The 23,011-nt window shown below is 44.2% G+C and overlaps 1 protein-coding gene across 1 annotated transcript in view; it reads right to left on the bottom strand.

The window, feature by feature from the left end:
• The window catches only part of smchd1 (structural maintenance of chromosomes flexible hinge domain containing 1), a 160,111-nt gene that overhangs the window by 117,242 nt on the left and 19,858 nt on the right, over positions 1-23,011 (bottom strand). Inside the window, exons 2-5 of the mRNA XM_084326451.1 lie at positions 15,417-15,492; positions 9,180-9,338; positions 8,629-8,711; positions 6,506-6,639 (exon numbers count right to left, since the gene is read on the bottom strand). Of these exons, the coding sequence (XP_084182577.1) occupies positions 6,506-6,639; positions 8,629-8,711; positions 9,180-9,338; positions 15,417-15,492 (452 nt within the window). The remainder of the gene's footprint in view (positions 1-6,505; positions 6,640-8,628; positions 8,712-9,179; positions 9,339-15,416; positions 15,493-23,011) is intronic.

Below are 23,011 nucleotides of genomic sequence, written 5' to 3'. Positions count from 1 at the left end.
TGACCAAGCTCACGGTGGGGACCAGTGGGAACCAGACATGACTTCACAGTACTGAAGAAGTAGTCCCCGATGAGTCCCGGGAGGAATACAACGCTACCGAGAGAGAACTCGGCACGGAAGAAGACGGGGAGAGCACCGTGGAGATAGAGCTCCAAGGCTCCGCAAGGAGTACCCCGAGGGAAGGCTCCCCTATACAACCGCCTTCTCCCAGCGAGGCAGAGAGGACCCTACAGCAGGCCTTCCTCATCAGCCTGAACGCCGCTGCTGAACGCGACCGACTGCAGATCCAGCAGCGGAGCGAAGAAGAGCATATACTACTAGAAATAAGACGCATTCAGATGGAAGAGAATGTGGCCCGAGACCGAGCAGACAGCCAGCGAGCAGCTGCTGGTGCTCTACGGGACGCAGAGCGCGACAGACAGCAAGCGCAACTAATAGAACAGCTGATCAGACGGACAACACCCTCTCCCTCCGCCAGAGGCTCCAGGAACTCGTCTAGACACACCTCCAGGGCGGCATCCCCTAGCCGAGTAAACAACCCTGAACTTGACCAACAGACGAGGTCTATACCCCCCACAGACCACCTCCCCCCACCGGTCCAAGCGAGACCTAGCAACCGGGAAGGAGCAGCATATCCTGTGGAGAGGCTAAACCAGAGACTACAAGCACTGGATGACCTAACTGAAGACGAAGAGGAAGAGGAGGAGAACCGCGCCCGACGACAGCACAGTACTCTACCGGACCAGGAGGTCCGGTACAGCCCAGGCTATACTCCCGCGGAGCTGCGCTACAGACCCCCGACTCTACACACGGGTGAGCACGACGCACGACCCGCACCGAGGAACAGCACCTGGACAAGCGGGCCATGGTACACTGCCGGTACCAGCCCATACCAAGGAGCGGGAGGAGACTCGCCTAGGAGGCCTCTCCCCCAACGCTCGCCGATGTATCCACAGTCAGCGTCATACATTGGCACGCCTATGGTACCCGACTTCACCCAAGAGAACCGGGCCCAGTATACAGAACTCCGCATGTGTCTGGAGACCATGTTGGTGGATGTATTGGATGAACGCCATAAATACGCCATCCTACTGAAGCACTTAAAGGTATCCCGCGCACATAATATAGCGCTCGCCTACGCGACTTCCACCACCCCATACACAGCAGCGCTGGTAGCATTGGACCAGAGGTATGGGCGCATATGGGATTACGTGATCCAGGAGATCCGACACATCGACCGCTTACCCCCAGCAATAGACAATCGAGCACTGGACGACCTGTCCATCAGAGTGCAGTCCCTGGTAGGGATGTTGGGAGCGCAGAGAGAGAAGGGGAGGCATGAACTTTACGCCAACTCAAATGTGGAAAGGATCTTGGAGAAGCTGCCGCCCGCTCGACAAGAGCGTTTTAGGCGGCAGAGAGACCACCGAGACCCGAATGGCCCCGAACCGAACCTCCTCGATCTAGCAGACTTCCTGGCGAGAGAAGTCAGCAGCCTACGGCTAGATACATTCGGACGGAGCACCCCTGGCTCCAGAGAAGGAACCAGACGACTAAATGATGGAAGAAGATCGGTGACTGTGATGCACCAATCGGAGTCAGTACCGAGCAGCAGGAGCCACAGTACCCCCTCCAGAACGGAGAAGTGGAAGATAGTGTGCCCCTACTGTGAGAAAGAACACTGGCTAGCGCAATGTGACTCCTTCCCCAAGCTGAACGCGGAGGAAGCAAGTCAATGGATAAAGTCCAACAAGCGCTGTTTTCGCTGTGCGCGCTCACACATGGCAGCCGAATGCCGCTTAAAGAAAAGGTGCACCAAGTGCGATGGAGCCCATCTGGACATACTTCACGACAGTAACAGAAGGCGCCCTTCACCCGCACCATCCAGCAGCAAAGTGAGCGTCATGTACATCGATCCCGCCAGCAGCAGTGGAGCCCGAGTACTCCTAAAAGTAGTGCGTGTGACACTAAGCTACCAGAATAAAGTCCTGGACACTTACGCCGTCCTCGATGACGGGTCAGAGAAGACCCTTCTGCTCGCCTCCGCTGCGGCCCAGCTAGGGCTGCGGGGAAGCGAAACCCAAATGACAATTCGGACAATAAGACGAGATTTGAAGACGATAAAGGGCGAGAATGTCTCATTCTCTATCGCAGCAAGCGGCCAGCCTGAGCGACGGTACCAGATTACAGACGCTTTCACCAGCCAAGAAATAGGACTGTCGCGGTACACATACCCCGTCGCCAAGCTGATGGAGAAATATGCACATCTGCGCAAGTTACCGATCCCGCTCATAGACAATGCTATGCCGACCCTGTTGATAGGCTCCGACCATGCAGACCTCATTGTCCCGATAGACCGGGTTCATACCGGACCCCGAGGCTGTCCTGCAGCAGTCGAGACCCGTTTGGGATGGACTCTCCAAGGCCCGCTCGCCAAATCTCTCAACCGAAGTACAGCCACTAGATGTCTCCACTCCCGAGTCACAGAGGGAGAGACCGCACTCCTGCAACACGTAGAGCGGCTATGGACCTTGGAACAAATGCCCTTTAAGAACGGAAAGAAAGACATTCGCTCTAAAGATGACATTTACGCCATTCACCTCCTCGAGACAGGGACCAAGAGAGTCCCGGTCAACGGCGTGTTGAGATACGCCACGCCACTCCTGCGGCGAGAAGGAATGCCTACTTTCCACGCCAAGACAGACGCCACAGAACGGTACCTGCTGAACATGGAGCGGCGCTTAGCCAAGAACCCCGCCCAAGAGAGTGTATACCGCGCCGAGATTGAGAAGCTCATCACAGCGGGACACGTCACAAAGATGGACATTAAAGAGGCTGACCAGACCACTGAATCGTGGTACGTGCCTCACCACAAGGTCCATCACAACGGTAAAGACCGCATAGTATTTAACTGCAGCTACCAGATCGGATCCCAAAATCTGAATAAAGAGTTACTGCCCGGTCCCACACTCGGCCCCTCCCTACTCGGCGTTCTACTCCGCTTCCGCCAGGAAAAGGTGGCCATCAGCGGGGACATTAAAGGAATTTTCCTGCAGGTGAGATTAGTAGAGGAGGACAAGCCCCTGTTACGGTTCCTATGGAGAGAGAAGCCAGGAGATGAGCACCCAGCCATCTACCAATGGGAAGTCCTCCCCTTCGGAACGACGTGCAGCCCCTGCTGTGCTACATTTGCACTACAGAAACATGTAGCAGAGGACCCAGCAGCGGACGAAGAGGTCCGACACAGCGTAAAGAACAGCTTCTACGTAGACAACTGTCTACAAAGCCTTTCAACCCAGGAAGAAGCCGAGGCTCTCCTGATTAAACTCCGCGCCTCATTGATCAAAGGCGGCTTTGATCTCAGGCAGTGGGCCAGCAGCGATCCGCAAGTACTGCGCAGCCTCTCCTCCGAGGACAAGGCAGCCAGCAGCGAGACCTGGATGGCTACAATCCCGGGAGAAGCCCAGGAGATGACCCTGGGATTGGTGTGGCGATTCAAAACAGATTCGCTTCACTACAGACACAAGCCCCTGACTACGGAGCAGGGAAGGCCGGCGGCGGCGCCGACCACCAGACGGAGTGTGTACACAACACTCGCCCGACAATATGACCCGCTAGGATGTATTCTACCGTACACCACCAGGGCAAAAATGATTGTACGAGCATTGTGGGACAAGGACCAGGGCTGGGACGACCCCATTCCCGCACACCTTGCATCCACCTGGAGAGAGTGGGAGATGGAGCTCCACTCACTCCCAGGCGTTAATATGCGCCGAAGCTACTTCCCACCCACGGTGAGGCCAGAGACATGTAAAATGGACTTACACGTCTTCAGTGACGCCTCAGAGGTCGCATACGGATCAGTAGCCTACTTGCGGGCCCAAGAAGAGGGGGGAGAGATCTACACAGCATTTGTCCTCGCCCGCTCGAGAATAGCCCCACGCAAGCAACAATCTATCCCACGTCTAGAGCTCTGCGCAGCCCTAGCCGGAGCGCACCTAGCCACGCTCATCCAACGTGAGCTCACCATACCGGTGTCTAGAACAATCCTGTGGTCAGATTCCACGACGGTACTCGCCTGGATCAAATCGGACTCATGCAAGTACAAAGTCTTCGTGGGAGTCAGAGTCACCGAGATTCAAGACTTAACCAAAGAATTAACCGGAGAAACAGAGTGGCGCTACGTTGATACAAAACAGAACCCAGCTGACGTCATCACCCGGGGAATGCCCCTAGATGACCTCACCCGTCGCAATGTCTACAGTGACGGCCCAGCATTCCTAAAGCTCCCGGAAGGAGAGTGGCCCACGCCTATCCCGAGGGAAGCAAGTCAAGAGGAGGCCGAGAATAAGAAACTTATGTTCTGTGGATTGAGCCCTGTTATCTCCGCAGACCCCAACATAGATGATTGCACTACCATAGAGAGTGCACAACAAAGGACATTCCTACTGCACTACCTACCGTCTCTACAGACCCGCCAGAAGTGGGTAAAGGAGAGAGACAATTTGACAGAAGGAACAGTCGTCATGATTATTGATCAATCACTGCCCAGAGCTATGTGGCCGGCCGGCCGCGTAAGCAAAGTGATCACCGGTGCCGACGGCAAGGTCCGAGCAGCTGAAGTGCTTGTCCAGGGTCGCACTTACACCCGTCCCACGGCGAGGCTCATAGAACTGCCCCGACTCCCAGACACAATCGATGATGACCATGACCCTATAACCCTATGACTTTGTGAAGTTGACTGACCCCTACAGCAAACCCTTATGTGTAAATAGACAACGCGATTAATCTGTCTCTGCTTAACTGATTAGGTCTGGGACCAATCAGGGGGTGGCTGTTGTGAAGGGCCAGATTAAACCGAATATATATATTTATTTATATATATATATTTAATTGTATTTGTATATTCTCTAATATTCCCTGATATCCCTTGTATATTCCTTGTACAATATGCATTGAATATCCATTCTAGCCTACTGAACATCCCATAATAGTCTCCATTCTACTATTGGTCGAGACCTTGGTGCCAGGCTGCCATACCCCCCAGACCCAGTTCAAACGTACCGCTCAACATGTACGAACAAGTCCTAGTTCCGCGTAGGAATCTGGCTACCGCACCACTAATGGTACTATTTGTTCATAGTGCGTATATATACTGCGCTACTAAAGTAGGACTTCCTTTTTAGTCCAGTTTCTTACCCTCCAATAGAGTGACAGACGTAAAGCCTCCCCGCGACGCCACGTGTGGGAGTAAGGCCAAGTTCGGCCTACCATCGGTATTGAGACATCGTGTATATTAATATTTGAATAGTCATATTTGGCACTATATCGTCGAGTTGGACGTAGTCTATTAAGCTAATAATAGTCTATTCATATGTAGTGCTTCGTGCGGTGAGAATACTATCGTAGTCAGTACCCCCATCGTTTCGGGTAGAACTGGCTGCTTATCCAGGGTGGCCGACCCCATGTGAGGCTGCACCCGAGGAGCCCCAGAGCCGACGAGCGAGTGGACCTGCATACCGGATTATTCTACCGACGACAGCCCGCCTTCCCAGGCACGGATTATGCTTTGTATACAGTGATTATTCTATGGATAAAGACCAACACTGCCGTGTGTTGGAAACCCCCCCCCGGAGAGGACGACAGGTGAGGAGACGCTCTACACGACGAGGTCGCTTCACGTCTCTCCATCGTGGACCGGAGGAAGCCGGCCCACAGAGAGTCCAACTGCTTTCATCTGTGGATCGAGGATCGCTGAGGCACCGAGCCGCACAACCGTGGGTTCTCCCAGGATACCCTCGGCCAGACGGATACAGCCAGACTCTACCCCCCCCCCCCCCCCTTCTCCAGTTGTCTTACAAGCGACCGGAATTCCCCCCTAGTGTATCCAGTTCTATAATCATCAAAGTATCATTGCTATTATTCCTTAAATATTCCAGGTTGTATATTTACCGCCTGCGCCACCAGAGATTGGACGTTCTCTATTGATATACCAACGAATACTCATTTGCCATAAAAGTGCATCCTATTTCAAATCATAAATGTAATTAAGTGATTGCTCTACATACCTTTTGCTATGTATTAATTATTATTAAACGCAGACTTTCGACTTGGTACATTTGTGTTGGATCGTTTCATCTACGTGGGAGTGTTTACCATAATTATTTATGCCTAGTACTGGGTGGCCAGAGTCTAAAGTACAAGAGGTAGTGGTAGTAAGTATCATATCTAACAATACAGTCAGGGAATTGTACCCCTCAGTTACAAGTATGGTTTGGGTGCTTTTGAGTAATTCCAGGAAAAAGACGAGAAAAGGGCATTTGACTGTAATCCAGTCATCACGTTGTAATTTTTCGGCTGATTATCTAATCAGGTCAGAACTCCCTGGAAGAAGAGATCTTGTATCTCAATGGGACATTCCTGGATAAATAAAGGATAAATAAATAAAAATACATGAAATGACCGTCGTAATGAGGGTCAGGCTACTAGATCATGATGAGCCGACCTTCCAAATGTACTGTTTTGCCTGGTGAATTTCGAGAGCCTGTACACCGCCCAGTTATTGAGCTGCTTAGACGTCATCCCACAGCCGTTGTCTAAGACCATCACGGCAGGCTTCCCCATGGCCTCATCGAGCTGCTGGGAGACAGGAGAGAAATTAGAGATTAAGTTATACTATACAGATGAATAACAAGAGTGAAATTTGAAATTAAGTTATACTATACAGATGAATAACAAGAGTGAAATTTGAAATTAAGTTATACTATACAGATGAATAACAAGAGTGAAATTTGAAATTAAGTTATACTATAGAGATGAATAACAAGAGTGAAATTTGAAATTAAATTATACTATACAGATGAATAAGAGTGAAATTTGAAATTAAGTTATACTATACAGATGAATAACAAGAGTGAAATTTGAAATTAACACTTTGACTGCCGGAAAACGCTTAAAAGCGTCATTCCCGGCCATGCTCAAGTTGCCGGAGGAGGCTTTACAGCGTCCTTATATCAATATTTCAAAAATCTGCGATCGGATTCATATTTCCCCTCCGCTGGCCTGAGATCCACCAGGAGGACCCACTGAGCTCTCTGGCGGTTCAGGAGCGCCATCTGGTGGCTATGGAGGTTGTGCTGGTCTGCCGTATTACTTCCGGGCACTCTGTTTGGCTACCGGGACTCGATCTCGACACAATACATAGCGATCGATTGCCAATAACTCGATAAACAACATGATTTGGACATATATACTATTATACAAGCTGGAAATGGACCCGATATTTCTACATACCATAATAGGTAAATGACTGTTCCACGCTCATCGCCCAACGGCGCGAGGAGGATACGGTAAGATTCAGCGTTATTTTTGATCGTATTCCATATAAACTGTTATGATGAACATATCACCCACACTAGATGAATGATATAACGCTGCCCACGGAATTATAAACGATCCCCCGCCCATCCGGTCATCATCAGATCATACGTAGATCATTCTAGAAGTACGTCCAATTGAAATTTTTTATATCGCCCCGATTGCCATCAAACTGTATTTCATCATCAATATAATGCATTTGGGGCTATATATCACGTTCTGGAGAAAGCTGCAGAAAGAGATGAAAACATACTTATACATTAGACCATACTTTACTATGAATATGTGAATGAAAAAGTTTAACGTTGCTACACAATGAACAATACATATAGGACTTTGAATGGGCCCTAATAATGGCAATGTAGCAATATAATTTAAAAAGTTATAGCCCTGCAAAGAAGGGGAATTTCTCCATAGACAAATAGCGCTGGCAATCCACAGTCATTTTCCGGATTTCTGGCCGGCACCCATAGTGTTAAGTTATACTATACAGATGAATAACAAGAGTGAAATTTGAAATTAAGTTATACTATACAGATGAATAACAAGAGTGAAATTTGAAATTAAGTTATACTATACAGATGAATAACAAGAGTGAAATTTGAAATTAAGTTATACTATACAGATGAATAACAAGAGTGAAATTTGAAATTAAGTTATACTATACAGATGAATAACAAGAGTGAAATTTGAAATTAAGTTATACTATACAGATGAATAAAAAGAGTGAAATTTGAAATTAAGTTATACTATACAGATGAATAACAAGAGTGAAATTTGAAATTAAGTTATACTATACAGATGAATAACAAGAGTGAAATTTGAAATTAAGTTATACTATACAGATGAATAACAAGAGTGAAATTTGAAATTAAGTTATACTATACAGATGAATAACAAGAGTGAAATTTGAAATTAAGTTGTACTATACAGATGAATAACAAGAGTGAAATTTGAAATTAAGTTATACTATACAGATGAATAACAAGAGTGAAAGTTGAAATTAAGTTATACTATACAGATGAATAACAAGAGTGAAATTTGAAATTAAGTTATACCATACAGATGAATAACAAGAGAGAAATGAGTCTCCATTATGAGTTACATTATACAGATTAATAACAAGCCATTAACAGACCATGCCTTCCATCATTACTGCTATAAGCTTGAATATAAACATAAATTATAAACTATAATGCAATGTAAAGTAAGACATTGAAATAAATACAAAAGAGCAGTTCCACGACTAACCGATATGATCTCAATCGTCCTCACTCCTACGTTCTTCGATGTTGCAGAGAGCGCGTTGTCGATCAGCTCAGCAAATGCATAAGCTGAAGAAAATCAAGATAGTTTGTCATTAGCCAGTTACCTTATGGTAGACATTCAGCACACATGTCTAGCAAACCATGTCTTTGAAACATACCATATTATCTATCATCTTGTCTGACTCTGAAGAAGACGGTAAGCCCATTTCCCATAATGTTAGCTTAGCACAATGAATGGAAGCGGACAGTGCCGGTTAGCCTGCGGGAGAGGTGTTAGTTGGACAATGCCTAGGCTAACCGGCACTGTCCGCTTCCATTCATTGTGCTAAGCTAGGCTAACGTGCAGCCAGATAGCTTTCTACTGAACGCACAGAGAGGAAACTGGTATCTATCTTCGTGTCTCTCTCTGGAGAAGACGATAAGCTAATTGTCCCAAAATGTTGGTGTGTTCCTTTTAAGTCTGTGGCCTAAGCTGTGGTCCCAAGTGTACCAGCTCGCCAGTGGATTAGATGAGTCATGTACGCTGTAACTCACGTAGTCCACTCTGCTCCTCGCTGTTGTAGTACTCGTACATGCCGCTCTCGACCATGGTGTGGTAATGAGGTGTGAACCTGATGAACTGCTCTGTTGCTGCAGACAAGACTTGCGTCTCATTCTGGAACAGATGGAGGGTCTGGCCATCTTGCCGCTCCTCTGCAAAGAAATTGTGAAATAAAGTATAATAAGATCTCGCTGTGTAATATAAATGCATATTAGAATAGGCCAGTGGTTCTCAAACTACGGGGGGGCGACAGTGGCTCAGGAGGTAGAGCAGTCGTCTGGCAATCAGGAGGTTCCCGGTTCGATTCCCACTCCTCCCGGGCAGCGTGTCGATGTGTCCTTGAGCAAGACACTTAACCCTCAGTGTTTCCCATTAATTAATTACCTAGATCCCGCCACAGTTTTATAATGAACCAAAAAATAATAATTAATAATTAATATTTATAAAATATTAAAATAATTTTTTTTAAATATAAAGTTTGCCAATAGGGACGTGTCAGTAGTATTGGCAGTGGTAGTAGTCGTAATAATAATCCAGTATATATTTTTTTCTTTCTAAAAAATAAACCAGTTCAACACAGGTAACCACTTTTGCTTCATTTCTTTGATGGCTCAAATGTATGCTCTAGTCGATTTTGTGTTTTGAGCACAAAGTTCATCATAGATCATTATTTTGCTCTCAAAGTGCACCAGATTGATACATTTAACATTAAAACAAAAAAAAATCCCCCCTAGAGGGGCCAAGGTTCACCCACCACAGTCTCACAAAATCCTGTGGGAAACACTGACCCCTAATTGCTCCCGATGAGCAGGTTGGCACCTTGCATGGTTGCCTCCGCCGTCGGTGTGTGAATGTGTGAGTGAATGGGTAAAATGTGAGGAACAAATTGTAAAGCACTTTGGATAAAAGCGCTATATAAAAAAGCAGCCATTTACCATTTACGGGTCGCGACCCAAATTGGCTCGCTGATAACAAACTATCATTACACCAGTGTTGGGAAAGTTCACTTTCTACATGAACTAGTTCAGTTCACAATTTTTCAGTTCATAGTTCATAATTCAAAATTTTTAACTAAAGTTCATGGTTTCAAAAATGAACTAATTTATAGTTTTTAGTTCTTTTTATTTTTTTTTGTTTTTTTTATAGATTTTTCACGTACAGTTACTTACATTACAAAAACACACATTGGGACAAGGGGGGTGGGGGGGGGGTTCCTCCAGTTCATCTATGCCATCATCCACACCATAACACCCCTTCCTGACATAGAGCGACGCGAGCGAGAAAAAGTGATTAAAATGTATTAGTTTCAATCAGACTATCCTGACCTGCCGCGAGCGACAGCGAACTGAGCGGCGATGTCGTTCCCCCCTCAAATATTCGCTCGCTGTGTCTCTAGTTGAGCGATTACGCGGCCGAGTCCCGCCCCTAAACACTTTTTATTGGTTCGAGAATCGCAGGCTGCTTTGCCCGTGCTTCCAGGTAACACACACACACACACACTCGGACACGCGCCGCGTCATATCAGGACAGTGTCGCGCGCAATTTCGTCTCCAGTTCGCTCGCTCGCTGCCTGTCAGGAACCGGTGTAAGAAAGCAAAAACAAAACAAAAAGAAAAACAAGCAAAAAGGAAAGCAAACCAAGACAGGCACTGTACAGTATTGCACTTGCCTCGAGCCCATTCACATGTAGACATACATATATTTATTTTTTTGTATCCTAGGTCTGTCCATACAATGGGGCATTGGGCCTTTAGAAGGATCTGAGAAATGTTTGCAGGAAATAGCTATCTACTGTGTCCTGGATTAATTAAAGAACAAGTAGGCCTGATAGCTACCTACTGTGTCCTGGATTAATTAAAGAACAAGTAGGCCTGATAGCTACCGACTGTGTCTTGATTTAATTTAAGGACTATACCAGTGTTCCTACATGTTACTGTCCAGTGTTTCCCCTACCATTGCCAACGGGACCCCCCGCCCCCCCTGAAAAAAAGTATAATACATTTTTTTATTACAATTATTATTTTCTTTTTTTTATTGTTTTTTTTTATAAAATTTTGCTTTAATCACAGTAATGTTGGCGAGCTAGCTAAATTATACATACATCGGTTTTCATATAAATCAATCTTCACTAAGACTTTAAAACGGTGGTGCGACACGGTCTACAGAGACGCAGAAAAAAGCTACCAAATCCATTCCGAGACAACTCCGAGACTGACTAGCGTCGCACGTAACAAGTCTCAGTCTCTCTCTCGCTCTCCTTCATGTAACGTTACACTATAAAAACGAACTGGATAGTTGATATAAGTTGATATATGAACTGGATAGTTCATATAAGCCATTATCCATTTCTGTGTGTGTGTGTGTGTGCGCTGGGGCCCGTCCCAACTCTGGTCTTTGGAAAGTTTGATAGTATTTACTATTTACTGAGGATGGCCAGATAATGTTGATATTTTTTATATATATATATATATTTTCTTTAAATAATTATACAGAGAGAAGCTTCAGCAAGTACAAAACGCTGCTGACCGACAAAAGAGAATCCCTCACTGAGGAAAACACAAAGGTCTAACCATCATGTATCACAATGGTGATGTCAGCCAGAGATGGGGAGAAGCATGAACCTTTAACTCTTTCAGTGCCCACCACGACATAACACGTGTTATCAGCCCGCCCCCTGAATGCCCACCACGACAATTAGCGTGTTATTTTTTTATTAGCGATCTGAATTCATATTTCATCAACCGAGTCTCTCGTTGGGAAACCAGCCCCATCAGGAGCTCAGATGTGAAAAAAGCGCCCCCTATCGTCTCCCAGATGGTAATGCACCCTTTTGGAATGGACTCAATGAAAATGGATGAGAAACGAAAAATCCGGAATCCACATTTTACTTTTCAGGCATGTAACCCGAGCCGATTGCAGTCATTCTGGTCCCTCAGAACAGCGTGGAATATGTGTTTTTCGAGCACCCAGCGTTGGATCAATAAAAGCAATCGATTTTTGGAATGGCGATCAGGAATTAGAATGATCTTTTTGGAGAACATCTGGAATCTATTTTACAAGTCTTGGGATAATCAGAGTTGTATTCGCTGAGCTCTCAGCGTTCGCCCTATGTGTGTGTGTGTGTGTGTGTGTGTGTGTGTGTGTGTGTGTGTGTGGGCGATGGCTTTGAGGAAATCAGATAATCGATTTTTCAGATCGCCTATATAGCGTGCATACGTACACATATACTATCGATAATCTAGCGTTTATTTGAAAACGATTCATAAATAGGCTGAAAAATTACAACGTTTTTGTGTATTCTAGAATATTCCAGTACAGGGCGTTTATTATCGAATCTTTTAATTTTCCTTGAAAACGAGGGCTTTTCAAAATGCTATAAAACGGAAATGAACCGATAAAAAAACAATCCGCTTCGACAATGTTGACTGGAAAATGAGTCATTGATAAGCGACGGGCAGATTAGACACATAGCCATAATTTAAAACATAGATTAGGCGTTATTAACGCTAACATTGAAGTGGATGATGGGCATTCAAGCACTAAATCGTGCGCCCCCTGCTGGCACTGAAAGTGTTAAAGGACATCTCTTTGAAATAAATTACATTTTACAGTTTTTTTCTGATTTCTTTTAAACAAATTATTATTTTGTATTATTTAACTATTTAATTATTATTTAGTTATTGCACTGCACTGGCAGTTGAACTGCATTGAACTGAACTGAATTGAAAAAAAAATACTCATAACCTAACTGGCACTGAACATTGAACTACACTGGCACTGCACTGTTTGCAGATGTACTATTATTAAATATTATTAAATCCAAAGGAAAAAATATTAAATCAGAGAAATCCGAAAACAGGAAAATTCATATCCGAAAACAGGAAAAGATAAAAACAGATTTCATAGGGCCCTAGTTAAGGTGAGTTAATAAATTCACTCTGAGAATCTGCTCCACTCTGATAAACTGACTCTTTGGTCAGAGCGTCCAGTGTGCACTCAGAATTTCCAAACAACTTGAGTGCGCTCGCTCGGACACTGGTTGTAAATAGTTATGAGTGTTGTATGTGCCTCCCTCAGTGTTTCCCATTAATTACCTAGACTGATACATTGCCAATAGGGATGTATCAGTAGTATTGGCAGTGGTAGTAATAGTAATCCAGTATATTTTAAGAATAATAAACCAGTTCAACTAGGGCTGGGCGATATGGCAAAAAATCATATCGCGATAACGATATGATAATGTTATCATATTTCTCGATATCGATAATTATCGAAATTGTTATAAGTAAAAAGTTAAACAGATGTATGTTTATTTTGCAGCAATTCTTTGTCGTTGCCGCCATCTTTAGTGTTACATCCCCTCACACTCCAGTTCTCAGGCTGCAGCTGGTTTAAAAGCGAAAGTAAACCGGCTTCTCTGCTGGCTGTGGCTCCAGGGGAGTTGAACAGTTCTGGCTCTGCTAGTTTATTTTCGATCTTTTGGCGCTTTTTTGGTGGACAAACCACCGCACATGTGCACCGTGACTTGTGTCTAGCTCTGCTAGCACACATAGCCTACTGTGTACAGACGGTTTCAAACTGTATTTTAAATTAGAAAGCAAACAAAATAAATGGACAAGAGAAAAATAAATCTCAATTTGGTCAGTATTGTCATTTGGACAAGCAAAGCCATTACTTTAAGTTGCAGGCAAGAAAGACAAGTCTGTCCACTGTCTCTGGTTTTAAAACTGCCATGTTGCAGGTCACAAAAAAAAAATTATATAAAAAAAAAAAAAAAATCTTCCGATATTCGATATCGATTATTAAAATATATCGCGATATTTATCGTTATCGTTAGATCGCCCAGCCCTAAGTTCAACACAGGTAACCACTTTTGCTTAATTTCTTTGATGGCTCAAATTTATTCTCTAGTAGTAGTAGATTTTGTGTTTTGAGCACAAAGTTCATCATAGATCTGGCCTCTTTATTTTGCTCTCAAAGTGCACCAGATTGATGCATTTAACTTTAAAATGTAAAAAAAAAAAATACCAATTCCAGGGGAGCATGCCCCCGGACCCCCCTAGACTCCTAGAGCAGTGGTTCTCAACTGGTCTAGCCTCGGGACCCAACATTTTCCTTAGTCATTAAGTCGCGACCCAAATTTTTTAACCACTATGATTTTTTTTTGCAGTAATACACAATCTTTCATGCACTGTTAAAAACATGAAATAAACACAAAAAAGTGCAACAAAAATTTAATAATAATAATAATAAATAATATATGCTTCTTAGCAGACTTCTTAGCTTAACATAACAGACCTACAGTAAGTTTGGGGGAACTAATGGGATAACTGGGGTTGTAAAAAAAAGTGCAACTAGGGTTAAAACACAATGAAATAAAATAATAATAATAAATAATATGCTTCTTAGCAGACTTCTTAGCTTAACATCACAGGGAACTAATGGGATAACTGGGTATGTTGTTTGCTCCTGAGTCTCAAAGTCTGGGGTGATGGTAGACAAAGAAACTCTGAGGTCATGCTCAATGTCCAATATTTTCCTCTGCTTTGTCTTCAGCTGGACCAGAGCTGAGAAGCCACTTTCACAAAGATGGGTAGTGCAAAAAAAAAAAACTATAAATTTTTTTTTTTTTTTTTTTTACACACATCAAAATGGCCAAAATGGCCCCGCGGCACACGTTTGGGTCGCGACCCACCAGTTGAGAAACACTGTCCTAGAGGGTCCAAGGTTCACCCACCACAGTCTCACAAAATCCTGTGGGAAACACTCCCTGTATTGTAAATAGTTCATATGTGTGTTGTCACTACTGTATGTATAATTGTAAATAACTTAATTTATGTGTTGTAAATCAATATTGTTAATATTTATTTACCTAATTTATGTGCAATCGTTTCATCTCAGCTCAGTGTAGAGAAATGCACCGATACTAACAACCACCTTACTGCGCGCGGCGTCCATGACGACACTGTTGACGCCATGTATCCGTGACACGCGCGCCCCGCGACAACACTAGTAGTTTTGGGGTGCCTACTACCCCCCCACCAAAAAAATCCTAGGGGAAACACTGCTGTCAATTGTAGACATCGGCCACATAGTTTACATAAACTGCTTTATTTTCGTGTTGTCAATATTCAATAAATTTTACAGAATGTACCTGAAAATCTGTGAATTTGTCATTTGTAAAGAGGAAGTTGGTCCTTTAACAAGGTGCGTCTCACAGTCTCACTCACCAAATTTGTTGCAATCCAACACTGTTCTGTCAGTAGTCATGACGACAAATGTCTCTTTTGAGGAAATGGAAAATTCCTGCAGAGAGAAAATGTCAAAAGGTTAGTGATACGACAAGTGTCACGTGACAGATACAGTAATATGACTAGTGTCACGTGACAGATACAGTAATATGACAAGTGTCATGTGACAGATATACAGTACAGTGATATGACAAGTGTCACGTGAGATCGAGTACAGTAATATGACAAGTGTCACGTGAGATAGAGTACAGTGATATGACAAGTGTCACGTGACAGATACAGTGATATGACAAGTGTCACGTGACAGATACAGTAATATGACTAGTGTCACGTGACAGATACAGTAATATGACAAGTGTCACGTGACAGATACAGTAATATGACTAGTGTCACGTGACAGATACAGTAATATGACTAGTGTCACGTGACAGATATACAGTAATATGACAAGTGTCACGTTGACAGATATACAGTGATATGACTAGTGTCACGTGACAGATATACAGTAATATGACAAGTGTCACGTTGACAGATATACAGTGATATGACAAGTGTCATGGGGTGGGAATCTGTGGGCTACGAAGTCTACGATATGATGATAAAACGATTATCGAGAGAGAGAGAGAGAGAGAGAGAGAGAGAGAGAGAGAGAGAGAGAGAGAGAGAGAGCGAGAGAGAGCGAGAGAGAGAGAGAGAGAGAGAGAGAGAGAGAGAGAGAGAGAGAGAGAGAGAGAGAGAGAGAGAGAGAGAGAGAGAGAGAGAGAGAGAGAGAGAGAGAGAGAGAGAGAGAGAGACTACCTAGCTAGTTCATAGTCAAGACAGAGGACACTGAGTGTCTACTGGCTGGCTAGCTAGCCCATGGAAGGGTGTGTGAGAAGGAACTAAGTAAATTAAGAGTGTCTGTCTCTGCCCCTCTCTCCCTGCTTCTCCATCTCCCTCCCTCCTTCTCTTTATCCCTCTCCCTGCTCCTCTCTCTCTGCCTCTCCCTCCCTCCCTCCTTCTCTTTATCCCTCTCCCTGCCTCTCCATCTCTCTGCTCCTCTCTCCCTGCCTCTCCATCTCCCTCCCTCTCTCCTTCTTTATCCCTCTCCCTGCCTCTCCATCTCTCTGCTCCTCTCTCCCTGCCTCTCCATCTCCCTCCCTCTCTCCTTCTCTTTATCCCTCTCCCTGCCTCTCCATCTCTCTGCTCCTCTCTCCGCCCGTTTCTTTCCCTACCTCTCTCCATCTCTCTGCCCCTCTCTCTTCATGCCCCTCTCCATTTCTCTCTGCCCCTATCTGACACTCTTTTTCTCCATCCCTCTCCCCATACCCCTCTCTAGTGCTATTCTACTGTATATCTCCCCCAACTCATGCATAGAATGTTTGGCTGTTGATTTGATTTGATTTTTATTTAGTACATACAATTTATACAAAGGTATAAAAACAAGGGGTACAAGGATAACATGTGAAAGTCTGTCGACTTGTTTCCAACATGGTCCCAAGAAGAATACAATAAATCACAAAGAGAGAGTTAAGAAGATAAGATAGATACAACAAGTATGGTAGATAAAATAGACAACACAATTTTCTGAAAGAGCCTCATTACAGCACGTCATGTTCCTGTTCTTCAAGAGTGGTGGCCAAGCACCCACTGCAACCTAACCTATTGTTGCAGATGTCGCTTCACACCCCTCTTGAAGACAGCAATAGTGGGGGAGTTTTGGATGGCCCTGGGCAGAGACTCTGAGAGTTCCACAGTTGCTACAGTTTATTTTAGTTTCATATAAACTTGTTTTGATGCAATGACATTTGGTCTGGCTCATTCTGATAGTGGCTTTGGTAAATCAGATCACGCGTCCATCTTTCTTTCACCAATGTACAAACAGAGAATCAAAAGTACTCCTGTAGTCTCGCGAGAGGTGCAGAAATGGGATTTGACGTCAGAGGAGACGCTCCAGTCTGCGTTTGACTGCACAGACTGGAATGTGTTCCGCGACACAGATAACATTAATGTCTACACGGAGACAGTGCTGGACTATGTTTGTACTTCGGTGGAAGAAACAATCCCCACTACCAAAATGAGAGTTTACCCAAATCAAAAACCCTGGGTAGACAAATCCGTCCGTGAAGCTCTGAGAGAGCGCACCAAAGCATACAACGAGTGGCAGGCAACATGAATGACCACAAGGTGGCGCGATACAACGTAAGGAGGACAGTGTCAGAGGCCAAACGGAGCTACAGGGATAAAATTGAACTCCAGTTTGAACAAGCTGACTCTAGAGCTATGTGGCAGGGGCTCAAAACGATGACAGACTACAAAGGCGCCTCCCTCAAACTGAACAGTGACATCTCCTTAGCAAATGACCTCAATACCTTCTATGCGAGGTTTGATGCTGGTAACGACAACACCAGCTCACAAGCCATGGCAAATGGGGGGGGGGTCGGCTGCTGATGGAGGCGCAGTGTTCAGGGTAACAGAGCATGAGGTGAGGCGGACCTTTAAAAAAGTGAATATCAGGAAGGCAGCAGGTCCGGACGGCATCCCCGGCCGCGTCCTAAAAGTCTGTGCCGACCAACTGGCCCCAGTATTCACTGACATATTTAACCTGTCCTTAGAACAGGCTGTCATCCCCACCTGCCTGAAGAAGTCCACTATTATCCCTGTACCCAAAAAATCCAAGCCTGCTTGCCTCAACGACTACCGCCCTGTAGCTCTCACCTCCATAGCCATGAAGTGCTTTGAGAAGCTAGTAAAGGGCTACATCTGCTCCTCCCTGGCGGGATGGTGCCAGGAAAACAGCCTCTCCCTGAACGTCAGCAAAACAAAGGAGATGATTGTGGACTTCAGGAGGTCGGGGGTCAAGGACTACAGCCCCCTCAGCATCGACGGGGCACCGGTTGAGAGAGTCAACAGCTTTAAGTACCTCGGAGCCTACATATCCGAGGACTTGACATGGACCACACACATTGACAGTGTTGTGAAGAAGGCACGACAACGCCTCTACTTCCTCAGGCGCCTAAGGAAGTTCCAAGTCAGTCAGAAGATCCTTAAGAACTTCTACTCATGTACAATAGAGAGCATCTTGACCGGCAACATCACCTCCTGGTTTGGGAATAGCACTGCACAAGACCGAAGCAGACTACAAAGAGTGACACGTTCAGCCGAACGCACAATTGGAGGGGGGCTCCCCACCCTCCAGAACATTTACAACAAGCGTTGCAAGGGCAAGGCTAAGAGAATCATTAAAGACTCCAGTCACCCGAACAACTGCCTCTTTGAACTGCTGCGGTCAGGCAAGCGATACCGGAGTCTCAAGGCGAGCACAGAAAGACTCAGAAGAAGCTTCTATCCCCAGGCCATCAGGCTGCTAAACGAACAATGAACACTACACAACAACAACCACCAAACGCACATAGCACACACATCCACACGCACACACTCACTTTAAACAAACACACTGTAGCACCCACTCCACACACTTTATAGCACACACCCACTTTAAACAAACACACTGTAGCACCCACTCCCCACACTTTATATTTATTAATGAAGGATTGCACTACAACCCGTACACCTTACTGTAAATTGTACCTAAATTGTACCTCATCCCATTTCTGCTTTGCACTATATAGTACTGTACATTAGTACACTGCATAGTATTGTATATTATATGGTAACTCAGAACATTGTACATATGTCTATACCGAACACTGTGACCTCATTTTCTTCTTCTAAATTACATGCTATACTATGTTATTTGATACTATCTTGTCTAGCACAGTCTCTGGAGCGTAACAGTAAGAAGCATTTTGTATGAAAGTATTCTGTACTTCTGTATGACAACTATTAAAGAAACTTGAAAAACTTGAACTTGGTGGTGCCTTGCATGTTCCTTCAGCTCAGAGCTCACTGGATGATCTGTCCTGTGTAGGCTACACAACCTACATCTCATTTCCAAAAATAAGTTACCAAATATAGGTGTGGTTAAGTTACTTGATGTGTATGTTCCAGGAACACAGTAAAGGCTGGCTTGTTATAACCTAAAACATTCTGAAAGTGAAGCTAGATTTACTAAATATAGGTGAGGTTATGTTACTTGATGTGTATGTTCCAAAAACACAGTAAAGGCTGGCCTGTTATGACTAAAACATTCTGAAAGTGAAGTGTGGTATAATATAATGTTCTCATGTAAATATATTCCCCTCCCCTATATCCCCTAACCTGTGCCCCCCCCCCCCTATCTGTGGAATAAGACATCGCCCTCCCCCCAAACCTGTACCCCCCCCCCCCCCCATCTGACCTATCAAATGGGACCCCCCCCCCCCCCCCTTGTTACCTATATAGGTCTCCTCCCGAGATCTATCGAGGTCTTTTACCTGGGTCATTTCAGCTGATTACCTGGGGGAAGCCCTCAGCCATTCTCTCTATGTATTCTATCTGTTTGGTTAATAAACCTTGTTATTATCCAAACCTCGGTTGACTGAGAACATTCTTCATCAGGATATCCACAAATATCCCACAATTGGCGTCTACGAACTTGTGACGGACATTCTTGCGTCCTACCGGCGTGCTGTATTGTTTCAGCTATACAGAGAAAAGTGAGTATAATAGATGGTCGACCAAAAATGTATGGCAAGGAATTAAAACCTTCCCGCTTTTCTCTGTGCCAGGTGAATATTACAGAATGTTGTCAAATATTGAGATCATGGCTGAGTAAGAATAATGTGCATTAATATATCTGATCTGTATTGAGAATCGTTACCAGGGCGCGCGTGCACCTGGGTCCTTATCAGGCGGTTCTGAGAGGATGGGTTATATGTGCTATTCCCAAAAGTTTAGGCACAAAGGTTGAAGTGCTATTCCAGGTCGAGTTGGAGCCGACCAAAAGCTAAGGCACAAAATAAGGTTGTTGGATTGCTAACCCAAGTCTAGCTGATGCAGACTAAAATATAGGCAACAAGGCAAGAAACGTGGGCTTATTAGATGTGATATCCTTGGAAAACGCTACTCTGTTAAAAACGTTCTGTGATTCCTCTGCAAAGAGGCGGGAAGTTAGGACCGAGAAGCTGATGGAATCATAATTAGAAATGACCAGAGTAGCGTCATAATATTCATAGTTTCAACCTCAAACTAAGCTCACAACCTCTTCCATTCCTGAAAACGATGTATTCGGATTGAATTAACCAATTGATTATACAGATAGCGGGAAGATGACCGGCGATGCCTCGGCAGTACGTGAATGTACATTTAACGGGACATTAGTCGCGGGTTGAAGGGACCGAGAGTATGATTAAAAGGTATATATAATCTAATATATCGCTATTAAATTTCGAAGTTCAGTATTCGGTCGTTATGACTTTAGTAACGATGTATAGTTATGTCAAGGGATAAATGCCTTGTCGCAGCAGATGCTGGTCGACTAAACAAACAGCGATCCAATACAGTCAGATATACACACACGTTAACTTATATGTATTAATGATTGTTTGTCTGTTTAAAGTCTCGTTTGTATGCGCACAATATGCCGACTGATATCGCGCCGAGCATTGAGAGACGAGTACCGTTATACAGAGAATAACATTGAGGTGCAATTCACGCGACAAACTAGGATAGTAATATTTGGAACCAACAAAACCGGCCCACGGGAACTACCATTTGGGAAGTATAGTTTTATCGTTTCAGTTTGTTTACGTTTTCACATATGCACAGGCGCGCTCATTCGGTAACAAAGCGCTGGGTTTAGGTAAATTCCAGGCTATTGAGAGCTCGCGGAACTTACTGCAGGATTGCAAAGCGTTATTTCCGAGGCGAATGGTAACGCATGAACGTCGCTTGGAGCGATGACGTCACGATATGCGCGCCGTGGAGTTATGGTTTTGTTATGAGCTTATCCATAGGCGAACGTAAAGTTTAATATGCCCGAGGGCGAGGGTATATGAAATCCACGTGTAGTATATGTTTTATTTGTATATGTATGTGCGCGCTGCTATTGGAAAGTGTTGAGTTGCTGTGGCGAGATGCAGAAGAGTGTTTCCAGGAACGCATTGTCCCAGACAACCAAGAGAAACGAGCCGAGCATTGCATTGACGACACGTAACGTGCTACAGCCTCAGGAACCACTATTCGATTAAAGATACACATGGGCACAAAAGGGGGTAAGTTAATATGGTTATTCAATAACTGAACTGAACTGTGAGGATCCAACACGGCAGCTTTTTCCGGTAAGTATGAAATCCTAATGTAACTGCATGACATAACTATCTTCTCATTGCAGTAAATTACAGCTATCCCATATCGCTTGAGTGATTGTTTTTTTTTTTCATTACTGTACACGTTATAAGTCACATAAAGCTAATTGCAATGTCTGTTTCAGAATTATAATGCATCTGTGGGCGTACCGGTCATACTGACCAATACGGGGAGCTAAACAAACACTTCCGGTTTCCAGTATATGGCAGTACAGGAATTGTAGTCCACATAAACAGCGTTAGATTAGACTTTATAAGCTTTTAATGTTGAAAACTTGGACACAAACAACATAGATTATGTTTAAAAGTAAGATGTTTAGGTTAACAAGTAGGTTATATTCACTTGAGTTAATGTGTTTATCTAAAGAACCAATGAAAGATAACTAGCCCTTTCCATTGTAAGACATTTTTAAACATGATTCAAAATGTGTGGTTCCACATACTTATGGTGCTTGTGTACATATGCGATATGATTGATAAATGATAACACTATCATTACATCCTAGGATGGGATGGATGAGAACTAGCTGATGTTTTTGTTAAGCTCACAGACAATCAAGGAGAACCCACTCAGATGGTCTTAGAGGAGTGGGAAATTAACATGTCTTTTGTATTTACAGGAGAGGCAGACTGAGTTAACTCTAAATTGAATTACAAAGTAGTGTTTAAACACTCACTCAAACCAGCTGAGGACGATGTGGAGGTGAAAGACAATGCAAATAGCCAGTCTGACCACACCTATAGAGACAACTTAGTATCTCCACTATACTAAGTATAGTAGGAAGTATCGCTTTAGATGCAGATTTTCTCTTTTTTACCACGAGACTCAACCGAAGATGGTGTGGAGTTGAGAGACAATCGATTGACCATTTAAAACAAATCTGCATCCAAACACCCACATGTAAATTTCTTTTACAGGAACGCCAACGATAACAGACAATATTCAGAGTGGGCACTTGAAACCCACAGGGTATGGCGTGAGAGAGACAAAGCAATGCAAATGCCTGTACTCTGACCAGAGGTTTGGTGGACTCACCTGACAATGAATAACAATGGATGGAACCACTTAATTAACATGAATCAGACAAGTGATGATGTTGCAGTCATGAAAATCTACCTAATTCCCATACTAACAATAACTAACCAGTCGTTTTCATCATCTCTTTTCAAGAGGCACACGAATTAGAGATGCATTCTGAATAAAACCAGACAAAGTAGAAGTGCCCGAGATGAAAGATTAATGATGAAAACAACTTTACTTACAATCTCCTCCTTCTATTCTCTGTTTATAACCAATAACATGCATGACTATTCTTTTAACAACTAATACATTTCCATGACTGCAAA

The sequence above is a fragment of the Notolepis coatsorum genome (genome assembly GCF_963971535.1).
Source record: "Notolepis coatsorum genome assembly, chromosome: 12".
Lineage (NCBI taxonomy): Eukaryota > Metazoa > Chordata > Actinopteri > Aulopiformes > Paralepididae > Notolepis > Notolepis coatsorum.
This window is presented reverse-complemented; position numbering and strand designations above follow the sequence as displayed.